We start from the raw sequence: 14,905 nt of genomic DNA, 5'->3' as shown, positions 1-14,905 counted from the left end.
CCACATCGTAGAAGGAGACCTGTACTCCACATCGTAGGAGACCTGTCCTCCACATCGTAGAAGGAGACCTGTACTCCACATCGTAGAAGGAGACCTGTACTCCACATCGTAGAAGGAGACCTGTACTCCACATCGTAGAAGGAGACCTGTACTCCACATCGTAGAAGGACACCTGTACTCCACATCGTAGAAGGAGACCTGTACTCCACATCGTAGAAGGAGACCTGTACTCCACATCGTAGGAGACCGGTACTCCACATCGTAGAAGGAGACCTGTATTCCACATCGTAGAAGGAGACCTGTACTCCACATCGTAGGAGACCTGTACTCCACATCGTAGGAGACCTGTACTCCACATCGTAGAAGGAGACCTGTACTCCACATCGTAGAAGGAGACCTGTACTCCACATCGTAGAAGGAGACCTGTACTCCACATCGTAGAAGGAGACCTGTACTCCACATCGTAGAAGGAGACCTGTACTCCACATCGTAGAAGGAAACCTGTACTCCACATCGTAGAAGGAAACCTGTACTCCACATCGTAGAAGGAGACCTGTACTCCACATCGTAGAAGGAAACCTGTACTCCACATCGTAGAAGGAGACCTATACTCCACATCGTAGGAGACCTGTACTCCATATTGTAGAAGGAGACTTGTACTCCACATCGTAGACTTCTCAGGGACTAAAAGTCAGATTCACTATGGACTCATCACAATGGTGCCTAAATAGGACTCATCACAATGGTGCCTAAATAGGACTCATGACAATGGTGCCTAAATAGGACTCATCACAATGGTCCCTAAATAGGACTCATGACAATGGTGCCTAAATAGGACTCATCACAATGGTGCCTAAATAGCTCATCACAATGGTGCCTAAATAGGACTCATCACAATGGTGCCTAAATAGGACTCATCACAATGGTGCCTAAATAGGACTCATCACAATGGTGCCTAAATAGGACTCATCACAATGGTGCCTAAATAGGACTCATCACAATGGTGCCTAAATAGGACTCATCACAATGGTGCCTAAATAGGACTCATCACAATGGTGCCTAAATAGGACTCATCACAATGGTCCCTAAATAGGACTCATCACAATGGTGCCTAAATAGGACTCATCACAATGGTGCCTAAATAGGACTCATCACAATGGTGCCTAAATAGGACTCATCACAATGGTGCCTAAATAGGACTCATCACAATGGTGCCTAAATAGGACTCATCACAATGGTGCCTGAATAGGACTCATCACAATGGTGCCTAAATAGGACTCATCACAATGGTGCCTAAATAGGACTCATCACAATGGTCCATAATGCGTTTGAGAAAATAACTTTGATGCATTCACAGATTTCCACACTTAACCAGTACATGCACATACGCTAATATGATAAAATATGCAAAACAGTCGCTAACAAATCTTCTTGGACCAAATGACACCAAATTCAGAATGTAGAGGCCCATGGAACATCTTCACCTAGTCTGAGAAACGCTAAGGGTCAACAGATAGCTGATTTTATGTGTCCATTTAAATCCCTGTAAATCCACTCCACAGTGGCCTATCAACTTGAAACCTGTCATCACTATCATGGACGTCTCTAAGATGAACCACACTGAATGTTGTCCTGATATCTATAAAAAAAACAAGGAAACTATTAACAAATCATGATTTGCATATGTAGAACTAGTGTTCAAACCCATTTGGAATCATCTTCTCCTTTATGAGCCATACATCAGATTCACTTCAGATTCTTAGTATTTAATGGTTTAGAGAAAAAATAGTTGCTACGTTAAATATGCCTCACTTTACCTATAGATGCATGTTAGCACACATGCTAATGCTAACACATACTTTAAACATCTACTCATGAACCATAGATCAGATTGACTCTAGATTTGGTATTTGTACTTGGTAGACTGGTATATAGATTTGGTGTATAGATTTGGTATATAGACTCAATGAATTAGCCACTAAAGAATTAGAGAATGATTACTTGAGAATGATTACGTACAGTGCCTTGCGAAAGTATTTGGCCCCCTTGAACTTTGCGACCTTTTGCCACATTTCAGGCTTCAAACATAAAGATATAAAACTGTATTTTTTTGTGAAGAATCAACAACAAGTGGGACACAATCATGAAGTGGAACGACATTTATTGGATATTTCAAACTTTTTTAACAAATCAAAAACTGAAAAATTGGGCGTGCAAAATTATTCAGCCCCCTTAAGTTAATACTTTGTAGCGCCACCTTTTGCTGCGATTACAGCTGTAAGTCGCTTGGGGTATGTCTCTATCAGTTTTGCACATCGAGAGACTGAAATTTGTTCCCATTCCTCCTTGCAAAACAGCTTGAGCTCAGTGAGGTTGGATGGAGAGCATTTGTGAACAGCAGTTTTCAGTTCTTTCCACAGATTCTCGATTGGATTCAGGTCTGGACTTTGACTTGGCCATTCTAACACCTGGATATGTTTATTTTTGAACCATTCCATTGTAGATTTTGCTTTATGTTTTGGATCATTGTCTTGTTGGAAGACAAATCTCCGTCCCTGTCTCAGGTCTTTTGCAGACTCCATCAGGTTTTCTTCCAGAATTGTCCTGTATTTGGCTCCATCCATCTTCCCATCAATTTTAACCATCTTCCCTGTCCCTGCTGAAGAAAAGCAGGCCCAAACCATGATGCTGCCACCACCATGTTTGACAGTGGGGATGGTGTGTTCAGCTGTGTTGCTTTTACGCCAAACATAACGTTTTGCATTGTTGCCAAAAAGTTCAATTTTGGTTTCATCTGACCAGAGCACCTTCTTCCACATGTTTGGTGTGTCTCCCAGGTGGCTTGTGGCAAACTTTAAACGACACTTTTTATGGATATCTTTAAGAAATGGCTTTCTTCTTGCCACTCTTCCATAAAGGCCAGATTTGTGCAATATACGACTGATTGTTGTCCTATGGACAGAGTCTCCCACCTCAGCTGTAGATCTCTGCAGTTCATCCAGAGTGATCATGGGCCTCTTGGCTGCATCTCTGATCAGTCTTCTTCTTGTATGAGCTGAAAGTTTAGAGGGACGGCCAGGTCTTGGTAGATTTGCAGTGGTCTGATACTCCTTCCATTTCAATATTATTGCTTGCACAGTGCTCCTTGGGATGTTTAAAGCTTGGGAAATCTTTTTGCATCCAAATCTGGCTTTAAACTTCTTCACAACAGTATCTCGGACCTGCCTGGTGTGTTCCTTGTTCTTCATGATGCTCTCTGCGCTTTTAACGGACCTCTGAGACTATCACAGTGCAGGTGCATTTATACGGAGACTTGATTACACACAGGTGGATTGTATTTATCATCATTAGTCATTTAGGTCAACATTGGATCATTCAGAGATCCTCACTGAACTTCTGGAGAGAGTTTGCTGCACATAAAGTAAAGGGGCTGAATAATTTTGCACGCCCAATTTTTCAGTTTTTGATTTGTTAAAAAAGTTTGAAATATCCAATAAATGTCGTTCCACTTCATGATTGTGTCCCACTTGTTGTTGATTCTTCACAAAAAAATACAGTTTTATATCTTTATGTTTGAAGCCTGAAATGTGGCAAAAGGTCGCAAAGTTCAAGGGGGCCGAATACTTTCGCAAGACACTGTACTTTCATTGTCGGCCACTAGATGAAATGCTCTTATGTAGTTGACTTGCAAATCCAATCAGCCTTTTCCACATTGATTTAATGTCCTCACATTTATGTTTTGGGTTGAAGTGAAGAGGAAACTACATTGATTACAACAAGGGAAAGGGGGAAAATGTCAAAATACAATTACAAAATAACATAAAGATCAATGTTTGAAAAATAAACAACAAAATACTTGTATTTTCAAGTGTATTTAATTAAAATGTATGTATTTTGTATTTTAAAATGCACTGAAGTCACTCTGGATAAGAGTGTCTGATAAATGACCAAATGTATTAGTGAAAATGAACATACCAAAATGAACTGCAATGTGCTGGGGCAATAAACTAAAAAGTTCCCCCCTTCAGGGTCCCCAGGACCAGGACTAAAGGACACTGATCTACAGTATGGTACAGTAGCTTTCCCAGAAGCCTGGTTACAGTATGGTACAGTAGCTTTCCCAGAAGCCTGGTGCAGCTCTGGGTGCAGCTCTGGGTGGAGCTCTGGGTGGAGCTCTGCATCCACCTTCCATATCAATCCTGGGGGCGATTACATTTTGCTCATGGGTGTAATAGCCCGCCTGTTCGAGGAAGTTACTCAATGACATGTCTGCGGATGGATGGCCGCATATGATCATGAGCAACCCCCTGCTGATGCAATAGGTGTTGACCGGGTTAAAGTTCCTCAGGTCCTCGTGCTGGGTCACATAGACCTTATCTACTATCCTGTCTGAACGCATACTGATGATGAGGCGGTCCATGTTGCTGTTATCTATGTTACCAGTGTTGTACTTCCTGACGTACTCAGGCATGGAATCAGATGTTGGGAGGTGGAGGTTGCCCACCTCATAGAATGGGTAGCCACCATAAGGAAGCAGCCTCTTGCAGACATTGTTTTCACACTCAAGTCTGTTCTTGAAGTTATGGAAACCAAAGTCTCCCTCTTCGGGGTCGTAATTTGCAAACATCTGGTTGTCGTTGTCAAAGACGATGTAATCGTTGGCGAACCAGAAAAGGAGCTTGAGTCCGTGCCTCGGCCAGGGACGACCAAACAAAGAATTTCTAAGCGCCTCCATATTGTTCAATGTTTGAACCATGGTACCCCTGGGGGAGGGAGAGAGAGATGAATAGAGAGAGTGAGAGAGAGAGAGAGAGAGAGAGAGAGAGGGGGGGGGGAAACAGACATAATTAAACAATAATCATAGTGATAGACTTAAAACCTCTTGAAACTCTGGGGGCGGTATTTCCTTTTTGGATAAAAATTTTTCCCGTTTTAAACAGGATATTTTGTCACGACAAGATGCTCGACTATGCATATAATTGACAGCTTTGGATAGAAAACACTCTGACGTTTCCAAAACTGCAAAGATATTGTCTGTGAGTGCAACAGAACTGATGTTACAGGCGAAACCCAGATAAAAATCCAATCAGGAAGTGCCCCATATTTTGAAAGCGCTGCATGCCAATGACTCCTCTACAGCATCGTGACGTATTTTTGCGCATTTATGTTGAAGAATAGCCGTAAGGGACCACATTGAGCAAGTGGTCACATGATGGCTCCCGCAGAAAATCTTGCATAAAGTACAGAGGTAGCCATTATTCCAATCGCTTCTAATAACCAATTGTCCTGGTGGATATATTATCCAATAGATATGTGAAAAACACCTTCAGGATTTATTCTAAACAGCGTTTGCCATGTTTCTGTCGATATTATGGAGCTAATTTTGAAAAAAGTTTGGAGTTGTAGTGACCGCATTTTCCGGTCGATTTCTCAGCCAAACGTGAAGAACAAACGGAGCTATTTCGCCTACAAAAATAATATTTTTGGAAAAAAGGAACATTTGCTATCTAACTGGGAGTCTCGTGAGTGAAAACATCCGAAGTTCATCAAAGGTAAACTATTTAATTTGATTGCTTTTCTGATTTCCGTGACCAAGTTACCTGCTGCTAGCTGGACATAATGCTATGCTAGGCTATCGATAAACTTACACAAATGCTTGTCTAGCGTTGGCTGTAAAGCATATTTTGAAAATCTGAGATGAAAGTGTGATTAACAGAAGGCTAAGCTGTGTCTCAATATATTTCATTTGTGATTTTCATGAATATTTTCTAGGGATATTTATGTCCGCTGCGTTATGCTAATTAGTTTCAGGCGATGATTTACGCTCCCGGATCCGGGATGGGTAGTATGTTACCTTCCATATACAGTATAAGCCTCTGTTAAGAGGTCTGGACCTTTATGGCGTTGGAGTGCACTAACCTGGCTGTTCCCTACATCACTACACTGGCAAAAGTGTTACAGGCTGTTTAAATGTATTTTTATATTTCGAGGTTGGATGTTAGAACGTAGGGACAACCAATTGGTGTCACCTCCTTAGTCAGTATGTGTTACACCTGTGCTGGCCCAGGTGAAATTTAAGAGCGGAGGGTGGGTTAACTCCTTTAGTTGTCTTGGTAGATGTGGAGGGTTAACTCCTCTAGTTGTCTTGGTAGATGTGGAGGGTTAACTCCTCTAGGTGTCTTGGTAGATGTGAAGGGTTAACTCCTCTAGTTGTCTTGGTAGATGTGGAGGGTTAACTCCTTTAGTTGTCTTGGTAGATGTGGAGTGTTAACTCCTTTAGTTGTCTTGATAGATGTGGAGGGTTAACTCCTTTAATTGTGGTTTACTTCATGTCTTTAAGTTTGGTGTGTGTTTTCATTTTGTTTGCCTGTTCTTGGTGAATTTAGTGGGTCTCATGGTGGGTGTCTTTTAGGCTCCAGTTGTTGTTGCTAGTCAACGTTCAGTGGACACCATGAGTGTCTTTCAGAACCTCTCCTAAAACCCCAGCCTTGTCGTTTTGGTTGCTGTCAGTGACTCTTTGTTAGTTCCCCCTTCTGTTTCAGTGACATATTTGGTTTTCTTGCTGTGGAACGTGACAATAGAACATAAAAAAGAAAGGAGGACCAAGGCACTCTTCATTTCATTAATTAAAATGCCTTTATTTGTATGGCATGTTCAATAGAAACAAAGTTTTAAAAATCTGACGAAAGCAAATCCCTGACGAAGGCCATGCAGCCGAAACACGTCGGATTTTTAAAACTTTGTTTCTATTGAACCTACAAATAAAGGCATTTGAATTAATTGAATGAAGAGTGCCTTTTTATTTATTTTTATTTCACCTTTATTTAACCAGGTAGGCTAGTTGAGAACAAGTTCTCATTTACAACTGCGACCTGGCCAAGATAAAGCATAGCAGTGTGAACAGACAACACAGAGTTACACATGGAGTAAACAATTAACAAGTCAATAACACAGTAGAAAAAAAAGAGAGTCTATATACATTGTGTGCAAAAGGCATGAGGAGGTAGGCAAATAATTACAATTATGCAGATTAACACTGGAGTGATAAATGATCAGATGGTTATGTAAAGGTACAGGTAGAGATACTGGTGTGCAAAAGAGCAGAAAAGTAAATTAAAAAAAACAGTATGGGGATGAGGTAGGTGAAAATGGGTGGGCTATTTACCGATAGACTATGTACAGCTGCAGCGATCGGTTAGCTGCTCAGATAGCAGATGTTTGAAGTTGGTGAGGGAGATAAAAGTCTCCAACTTCAGCGATTTTTGCAATTCGTTCCAGTCACAGGCAGCAGAGAACTGGAACGAAAGGCGGCCAAATGAGGTGTTGGCTTTAGGGATGATCAGTGAGCTACACCTGCTGGAGCGCGTGCTACGGATGGGTGTTGCCATCGTGACCAGTGAACTGAGATAAGGCGGAGCTTTACCTAGCATGGACTTGTAGATGACCTGGAGCCAGTGGGTCTGGCGACGAATATGTAGCGGGGGCCAGCCGACTAGAGCATACAAGTCGCAGTGGTGGGTGGTATAAGGTGCTTTAGTGACAAAACGGATGGCACTGTGATAAACTGCATCCAGTTTGCTGAGTAGAGTGTTGGAAGCAATTTTGTAGATGACATCGCCGAAGTCGAGGATCGGTAGGATAGTCAGTTTTACTAGGGTAAGTTTGGCGGCGTGAGTGAAGGAGGCTTTGTTGCGGATTAGAAAGCCGACTCTTGATTTGATTTTCGATTGGAGATGTTTGATATGAGTCTGGAAGGAGAGTTTACAGTCTAGCCAGACACCTAGGTACTCATAGATATCCACATATTCAAGGTCGGAACCATCCAGGGTGGTGATGCTGGTTAGGCGTGCGGGTGCAGGCAGCGAACGGTTGAAAAGCATGCATTTGGTTTTACTAGCGTTTAAGAGCAGTTGGAGGCCACGGAAGGAGTGTTGTATGGCATTGAAGCTCGTTTGGAGGATAGATAGCACAGTGTCCAAGGACGGGCCGGAAGTATATACAGTGCCTTGCGAAAGTATTCGGCCCCCTTGAACTTTGCAACCTTTTGCCACATTTCAGGCTTCAAACATAAAGATATAAAACTGTATTTTTTTGTGAAGAATCAACAACAAGTGGGACACAATCATGAAGTGGAACGACATTTATTGGATATTTCAAACTTTTTTAACAAATCAAAAACTGAAAAATTGGGCGTGCAAAATTATTCAGCCCCTTTACTTTCAGTGCAGCAAACTCTCTCCAGAAGTTCAGTGAGGATCTCTGAATGATCCAATGTTGACCTAAATGACTAATGATGATAAATACAATCCACCTGTGTGTAATCAAGTCTCCGTATAAATGCACCTGCACTGTGATAGTCTCAGAGGTCCGTTAAAAGCGCAGAGAGCATCATGAAGAACAAGGAACACACCAGGCAGGTCCGAGATACTGTTGTGAAGAAGTTTAAAGCCGGATTTGGATACAAAAAGATTTCCCAAGCTTTAAACATCCCAAGGAGCACTGTGCAAGCGATAATATTGAAATGGAAGGAGTATCAGACCACTGTAAATCTACCAAGACCTGGCCGTCCCTCTAAACTTTCAGCTCATACAAGGAGAAGACTGATCAGAGATGCAGCCAAGAGGCCCATGATCACTCTGGATGAACTGCAGAGATCTACAGCTGAGGTGGGAGACTCTGTCCATAGGACAACAATCAGTCGTATATTGCACAAATCTGGCCTTTATGGAAGAGTGGCAAGAAGAAAGCCATTTCTTAAAGATATCCATAAAAAGTGTCGTTTAAAGTTTGCCACAAGCCACCTGGGAGACACACCAAACATGTGGAAGAAGGTGCTCTGGTCAGATGAAACCAAAATTGAACTTGTTGGCAACAATGCAAAATGTTATGTTTGGCCTACAAGCAACACAGCTGAACACACCATCCCCACTGTCAAACATGGTGGTGGCAGCATCATGGTTTGGGCCTGCTTTTCTTCAGCAGGGACAGGGAAGATGGTTAAAATTGATGGGAAGATGGATGGAGCCAAATACAGGACCATTCTGGAAGAAAACCTGATGGAGTCTGCAAAAGACCTGAGACTGGGACGGAGATTTGTCTTCCAACAAGACAATGATCCAAAACATAAAGCAAAATCTACAATGGAATGGTTCAAAAATAAACATATCCAGGTGTTAGAAATGCCAAGTCAAAGTCCAGACCTGAATCCAATCGAGAATCTGTGGAAAGAACTGAAAACTGCTGTTCACAAATGCTCTCCATCCAACCTCACTGAGCTCGAGCTGTTTTGCAAGGAGGAATGGGAAAAAATGTCAGTCTCTCGATGTGCAAAACTGATAGAGACATACCCCAAGCGACTTACAGCTGTCATCGCAGCAAAAGGTGGCGCTACAAAGTATTAACTTAAGGGGGCTGAATAATTTTGCACGCCCAATTTTTCAGTTTTTGATTTGTTAAAAAAGTTTGAAATATCCAATAAATGTCGTTCCACTTCATGATTGTGTCCCACTTGTTGTTGATTCTTCACAAAAAAATACAGTTTTATATCTTTATGTTTGAAGCCTGAAATGTGGCAAAAGGTCGCAAAGTTCAAGGGGGCCGAATACTTTCGCAAGGCACTGTAGAATGGTGTCGTCTGCGTAGAGGTGGATCAAGGAATCGCCCGCAGCAAGAGCAACATCATTGATATATACAGAGAAAAGAGTCTGAGCCTTGGTCCTCCTTTCTTTTTGATGACCAATTCACCCCTTTTACCAAAGAGCACCTTCTGTCTACCAGAATGTACTATTGTGTACCTCAGTAGCGCTTCCCTTCCTCCTCTTTCTACTAGTGACAATAGGACAGTTGTTATCGTTGGCCTAAAATAACTGTGGTAACCTAGTAACGTGAGCCCTCTTGACGATTATCATGAAACGTCATCAACATGAACAGCCCGGCAGGTTTGAGCACATTTTCACTTAGAAGAATTTGGCAGCACTTCCATCAACGGACAATACACTCTAAGTGAGTCCCAAATGCCACCCTATTCCCTATATAGTGCCCTTTTTTTGAACAGGACCCAATGGGGAATAGGGTGTCATTTGGGACCACGCCTGGATGAGTCAAGTGTTAGTTTGAAATATAATCTCCTGAAGGATCCAGGAACATGAAACTTAAAGGGAAATAAAATATTTAACTACATGACAATGAATGCAAGGTTTAAATAGTTACCAAACAGTATACCTGTTAAAGTTATAAGTGAACTTCATAAACAGAAGGTAAAATCTGTCTCTCTTACCGTATCATGTTTTAATGCAGAAAAAATGTGTTGATAATGTATATATTTTCAGCCACAATCTGTCAGGTTTCAGGTAACGTCAACTTATTAAAAGTTAATACATTTTGATAGTACTGCTTTATTATTCTGGAAAAACTTCATATAAAATAGTATATAAATATTCACTGAGTAAATAAAACATTAGGAAGAACTGCTCTTTCCATGACATAGACTGACCAGGTGAATCCAGGTGAAAGATATGATCCCTTATTGATGTCACCTGTTAAATCCACTTCAATCAAATCAAATGTATTTATATAGCCCTTCGTACATCAGCTGATATCTCAAAGTGCTGTACAGAAACCCAGCCTAAAACCCCAAACAGCAAGCAATGCAGGTGTAGATGGAGGGGGGACAGACTTGTTTAGTAAAGACAGACTAGATCTAACTTGTTTAGTAAAGACAGACTAGATCTAACTTGTTTAGTAAGGACAGACTAGATCTAACTTGTTTAGTAAAGACAGACTAGATCTAACTTGTTTAGTAAGGACAGACTAGATCTAACTTGTTTAGTAAAGACAGACTAGATCTAACTTGTTTAGTAAAGACAGACTAGATCTAACTTGTTTAGTAAAGACAGACTAGATCTAACTTGTTTAGTAAAGACAGACTAGATCTAACTTGTTTAGTAAAGACAGACTAGATCTAACTTGTTTAGTAAAGACAGACTAGATCTAACTTGTTTAGTAAAGACAGACTAGATCTAACTTGTTTACTAAGACAGACTAGATCTAACTTGTTTAGTAAAGACAGACTAGATCTAACTTGTTTAGTAAAGACAGACTAGATCTAACTTGTTTAGTAAAGACAGACTAGATCTAAGTTGTTTAGTAAAGACAGACTAGATCTAACTTGTTTAGTAAGGACAGACTAGATCTAACTTGTTTAGTAAAGACAGACTAGATCTAACTTGTTTAGTAAAGACAGACTAGATCTAACTTGTTTAGTAAGGACAGACTAGATCTAACTTGTTTAGTAAAGACAGACTAGATCTAACTTGTTTAGTAAAGACAGACTAGATCTAACTTGTTTAGTAAGGACAGACTAGATCTAACTTGTTTAGTAAAGACAGACTAGATCTAACTTGTTTAGTAAAGACAGACTAGATCTAACTTGTTTAGTAAAGACAGACTAGATCTAACTTGTTTAGTAAGGACAGACTAGATCTAACTTGTTTAGTAAAGACAGACTAGATCTAACTTGTTTAGTAAAGACAGACTAGATCTAACTTGTTTAGTAAAGACAGACTAGATCTAACTTGTTTAGTAAAGACAGACTAGATCTAACTTATTTAGTAAAGACAGACTAAATCTAACTTATTTAGTAGTAAAGACAGACTAGATCTAACTTATTTAGTAAAGACAGACTAGATCTAACTTGTTTAGTAAAGACAGACTAGATCTAACTTGTTAAGTAAAGACAGACTAGATCTAACTTGTTTAGTAAAGACAGACTAGATCACAAAAAAGCACATCATAAATGTTTTTTCTGTACCTGGTGTTTATATTAAATGTAATCTCTTGTTCCCTGGTGCTCGGTGTCCCTGTAGATCTGTATGAGGCCGTGTGAGAAGATGATTGGATGATCTGCAAGCTTTGCTGTCTGTGTGTCTGTGTATCATTATTTACTCTGGGGGCAGGACTAACCCATGAAGAGCCCAGAGATTACAGGAAATGATACTGAACGTAATCCCAGTCCTGGGCTGGGCTGTGTTCCGTACCACAAAGTTCTTCCCTACTTCCTGCCTCTTCGATTCATGAAGAGTCTCCGAGTTGAAGCTTTTATCTAGGATCAGTTTTAATCCTTATAATCATAGTGAAAGAGATTACATAGACAGGGGCACCTGATCCTAGACCAGCTGTAGTCTGAGACCCAGATGTTTGAGCTACAGCCAAGGGCTCAACCCTTTCCTCCTTTTTAAGGACCGGTGAGCTACGGTTTCTCCTTTTTGGGGGACTAATTCCATTCAAACTAGCTGCTTTAGTGTCCGTCAGTAACAACCAGTAATTCAGGTTCTGTTATAAACATCTCTTTTTGTCTAGCCTGTTTTGCATGTTACTTTTGTTCCTCCTTTAGCACCTGTTAGAGATGATAAAGGAGTTACTAGACTGGTCACCAATCAGACCTGTTAGAGGTGGTAAAGGAGTTAGTAGACTGGTCACCAATCAGACCTGTTAGAGGTGATAAAGGAGTTACTAGACTGGTCACCAATCAGACCTGTTAGAGGTGGTAAAGGAGTTACTAGACTGGTCACCTATCAGACCTGTTAGAGGTGAGTTACTAGACTGGTCACCAATCAGACCTGTTAGAGGTGGTAAAGGAGTTACTAGACTGGTCACCTATCAGACCTGTTAGAGGTGAGTTACTAGACTGGTCACCAATCAGACCTGTTAGAGGTGATAAAGGAGTTACTAGACTGGTCACCAATCAGACCTGTTAGAGGTGATAAAGGAGTTACTAGACTGGTCACCAATCAGATCTGTTAGAGGTGGTAAAGGAGTTACTAGACTGGTCACCAATCAGACCTGTTAGAGGTGATAAAGGAGTTACTAGACTGGTCACCAATCAGATCTGTTAGAGGTGGTAAAGGAGTTACTAGACTGGTCACCAATCAGACCTGTTAGAGGTGATAAAGGAGTTACTAGACTGGTCACCTATCAGACCTGTTAGAGGTGAGTTACTAGACTGGTCACCAATCAGACCTGTTAGAGGTGATAAAGGAGTTACTAGACTGGTCACCTATCAGACCTGTTAGAGGTGAGTTACTAGACTGGTCACCTATCAGACCTGTTAGAGGTGAGTTACTAGACTGGTCACCAATCAGACCTGTTAGAGGTGATAAAGGAGTTACTAGACTGGTCACCAATCAGACCTGTTAGAGGTGAGTTACTAGACTGGTCACCAATCAGACCTGTTAGAGGTGATAAAGGAGTTACTAGACTGGTCACCTATCAGAACTGTTAGAGGTGATAAACAAGATCAAAATATATGATAATCTCAAAATGCAGACAGGTTGTGTGAACTGGGTCCAACTCCAAACTATGTCCTGTACATGTTTGTAACACCTAAAGAGATTGTGTTCAGATCAGTACAAAAATAGGTATGGAATAACCAAAGAGTTTAATGGATTCCTTCATTATGTAAATGTCTTCAATAAGATCCTTGCTATATAACCTGATTCTGAGGGTTGTTAAAACCTTTTAGGGATAGGGGGCAGCATTTTTACTTTCGATGAATTGCGTGCCCATAGTGAACTGCCTCCTACTCTGTCCCAGATTCTAATATATGCATATTAGTATTACTATTGGATAGAAAACACTCTGAAGTTTCTAAAACTGTTTGAATTATGTCTGTGAGTATAACAGAACTCATAGGGCAGGCAAACGTACAAACAGGAAGTGGAAATTCTGGGGCTGGTTGATTTTCAACTCATTGCCAGTAAGATATGGATCTGTTCGCACTTCCTACGCCTTCCACTAGATGTCAACAGTCAGTAGAACGTGGAATGAAGCCTCTAGTGTGATGTGGGGCCGGACGGGAGGGGAATGAGTCACTGGTCTGGCAGAATGCCAGTTCCTGGTTATGCGCAGTACTCATTATATCGCCTTGCGTTCCATTACTCTGTCAACAAAAACGAATGCTCCGGTTGGAACGTTATTGGATATGTGTGATAATAACATCCTGAAGATTGATTCTCTACTTAGTTTGACCAGTTTATTCGACCTGGAATATAACTTTTTAAAGTTTTCGTCCGAGTTCGCCTGGACCAGCGCCAGCTTTTGGACATGTGAACTAAACGTGCTAGCAAAAGTAGCTAATTGGACACTAGTAATGGACATTATCGAACAAAACAACAATTTATTGTGGAACTAGGATTCCTTGCACTGCATTCTGATGAAAGATCATCAAAGGTAAGGGAATATTTATGATGTAATTTCGTATTTCTGTTGACTCCAACATGGCGGAGAAATATATTTACTTCTGAGCGCCGTCTCAGATTATTGCATGGCAGGCTTTTTTCGTAAACTTTTTTAAAAATCTGACACAGCGATTGTATTTTTAATTCTATGTAAAACATGTATCTTTCGTCAAAGTTTATGAGTATTTCTGTTATCTGACGTAGCTCTCTGTAATTACACCGGATATTTGGAGGCATTTCTGAACATGGCGCCAATGTAAACCAAGATTTGTGGATATAAATATGCATATTATCGAACAAAACATAAATGTATTGTGTAACATGATGTCATATGAGTGTCATCTGTTGAAGATTATCAAAGGTTAGTGATTCATTGTCACGTTCTGACCTCTATTTCCTTTGTTTTGCATTTATTTAGTATGGTCAGGGCGTGAGTTGGGTGGGCAGTCTATGTTTGTTTTTCTATGTTTTGGGGCAGTTCTATGTTTTCGGCCTAGTATGGTTCTCAATCAGAGGCAGGTGTCATTAGTTGTCTCTGATTGAGAATCATACTTAGGTAGCCTGGGTTTCACTGTTTGTTTGTGGGTGATTGTTCCTGTCTTTGTGTAGTGTTCACCAGATAGGCTAGGCTGTATTAGGTTTCACGTTCCGTTTGTTGTTTTCGTATTCAT

The 14,905-nt window shown here is 40.8% G+C and overlaps 1 protein-coding gene across 1 annotated transcript; it reads right to left on the bottom strand.

The window, feature by feature from the left end:
- Positions 1–4,096: 4,096 nt before the first annotated feature.
- LOC139423624 (uncharacterized) lies at positions 4,097–14,704 on the bottom strand (the record flags this gene model as incomplete). Its single annotated transcript, XM_071175209.1, has 2 exons — positions 4,097–4,761; positions 14,686–14,704. Coding segments are annotated over 2 exons (684 nt in total), but the record flags the coding sequence as incomplete, so codon positions are not given.
- Between the last annotated feature and the right edge of the window lie 201 nt (positions 14,705–14,905).

This window comes from Oncorhynchus clarkii, chromosome 13, assembly GCF_045791955.1.
Source record: "Oncorhynchus clarkii lewisi isolate Uvic-CL-2024 chromosome 13, UVic_Ocla_1.0, whole genome shotgun sequence".
Taxonomy (NCBI): Eukaryota; Metazoa; Chordata; class Actinopteri; order Salmoniformes; family Salmonidae; genus Oncorhynchus; species Oncorhynchus clarkii.
The sequence above is the reverse complement of the archived record's forward strand: the minus strand, read 5'-3'. Positions and strand labels throughout refer to the sequence as shown.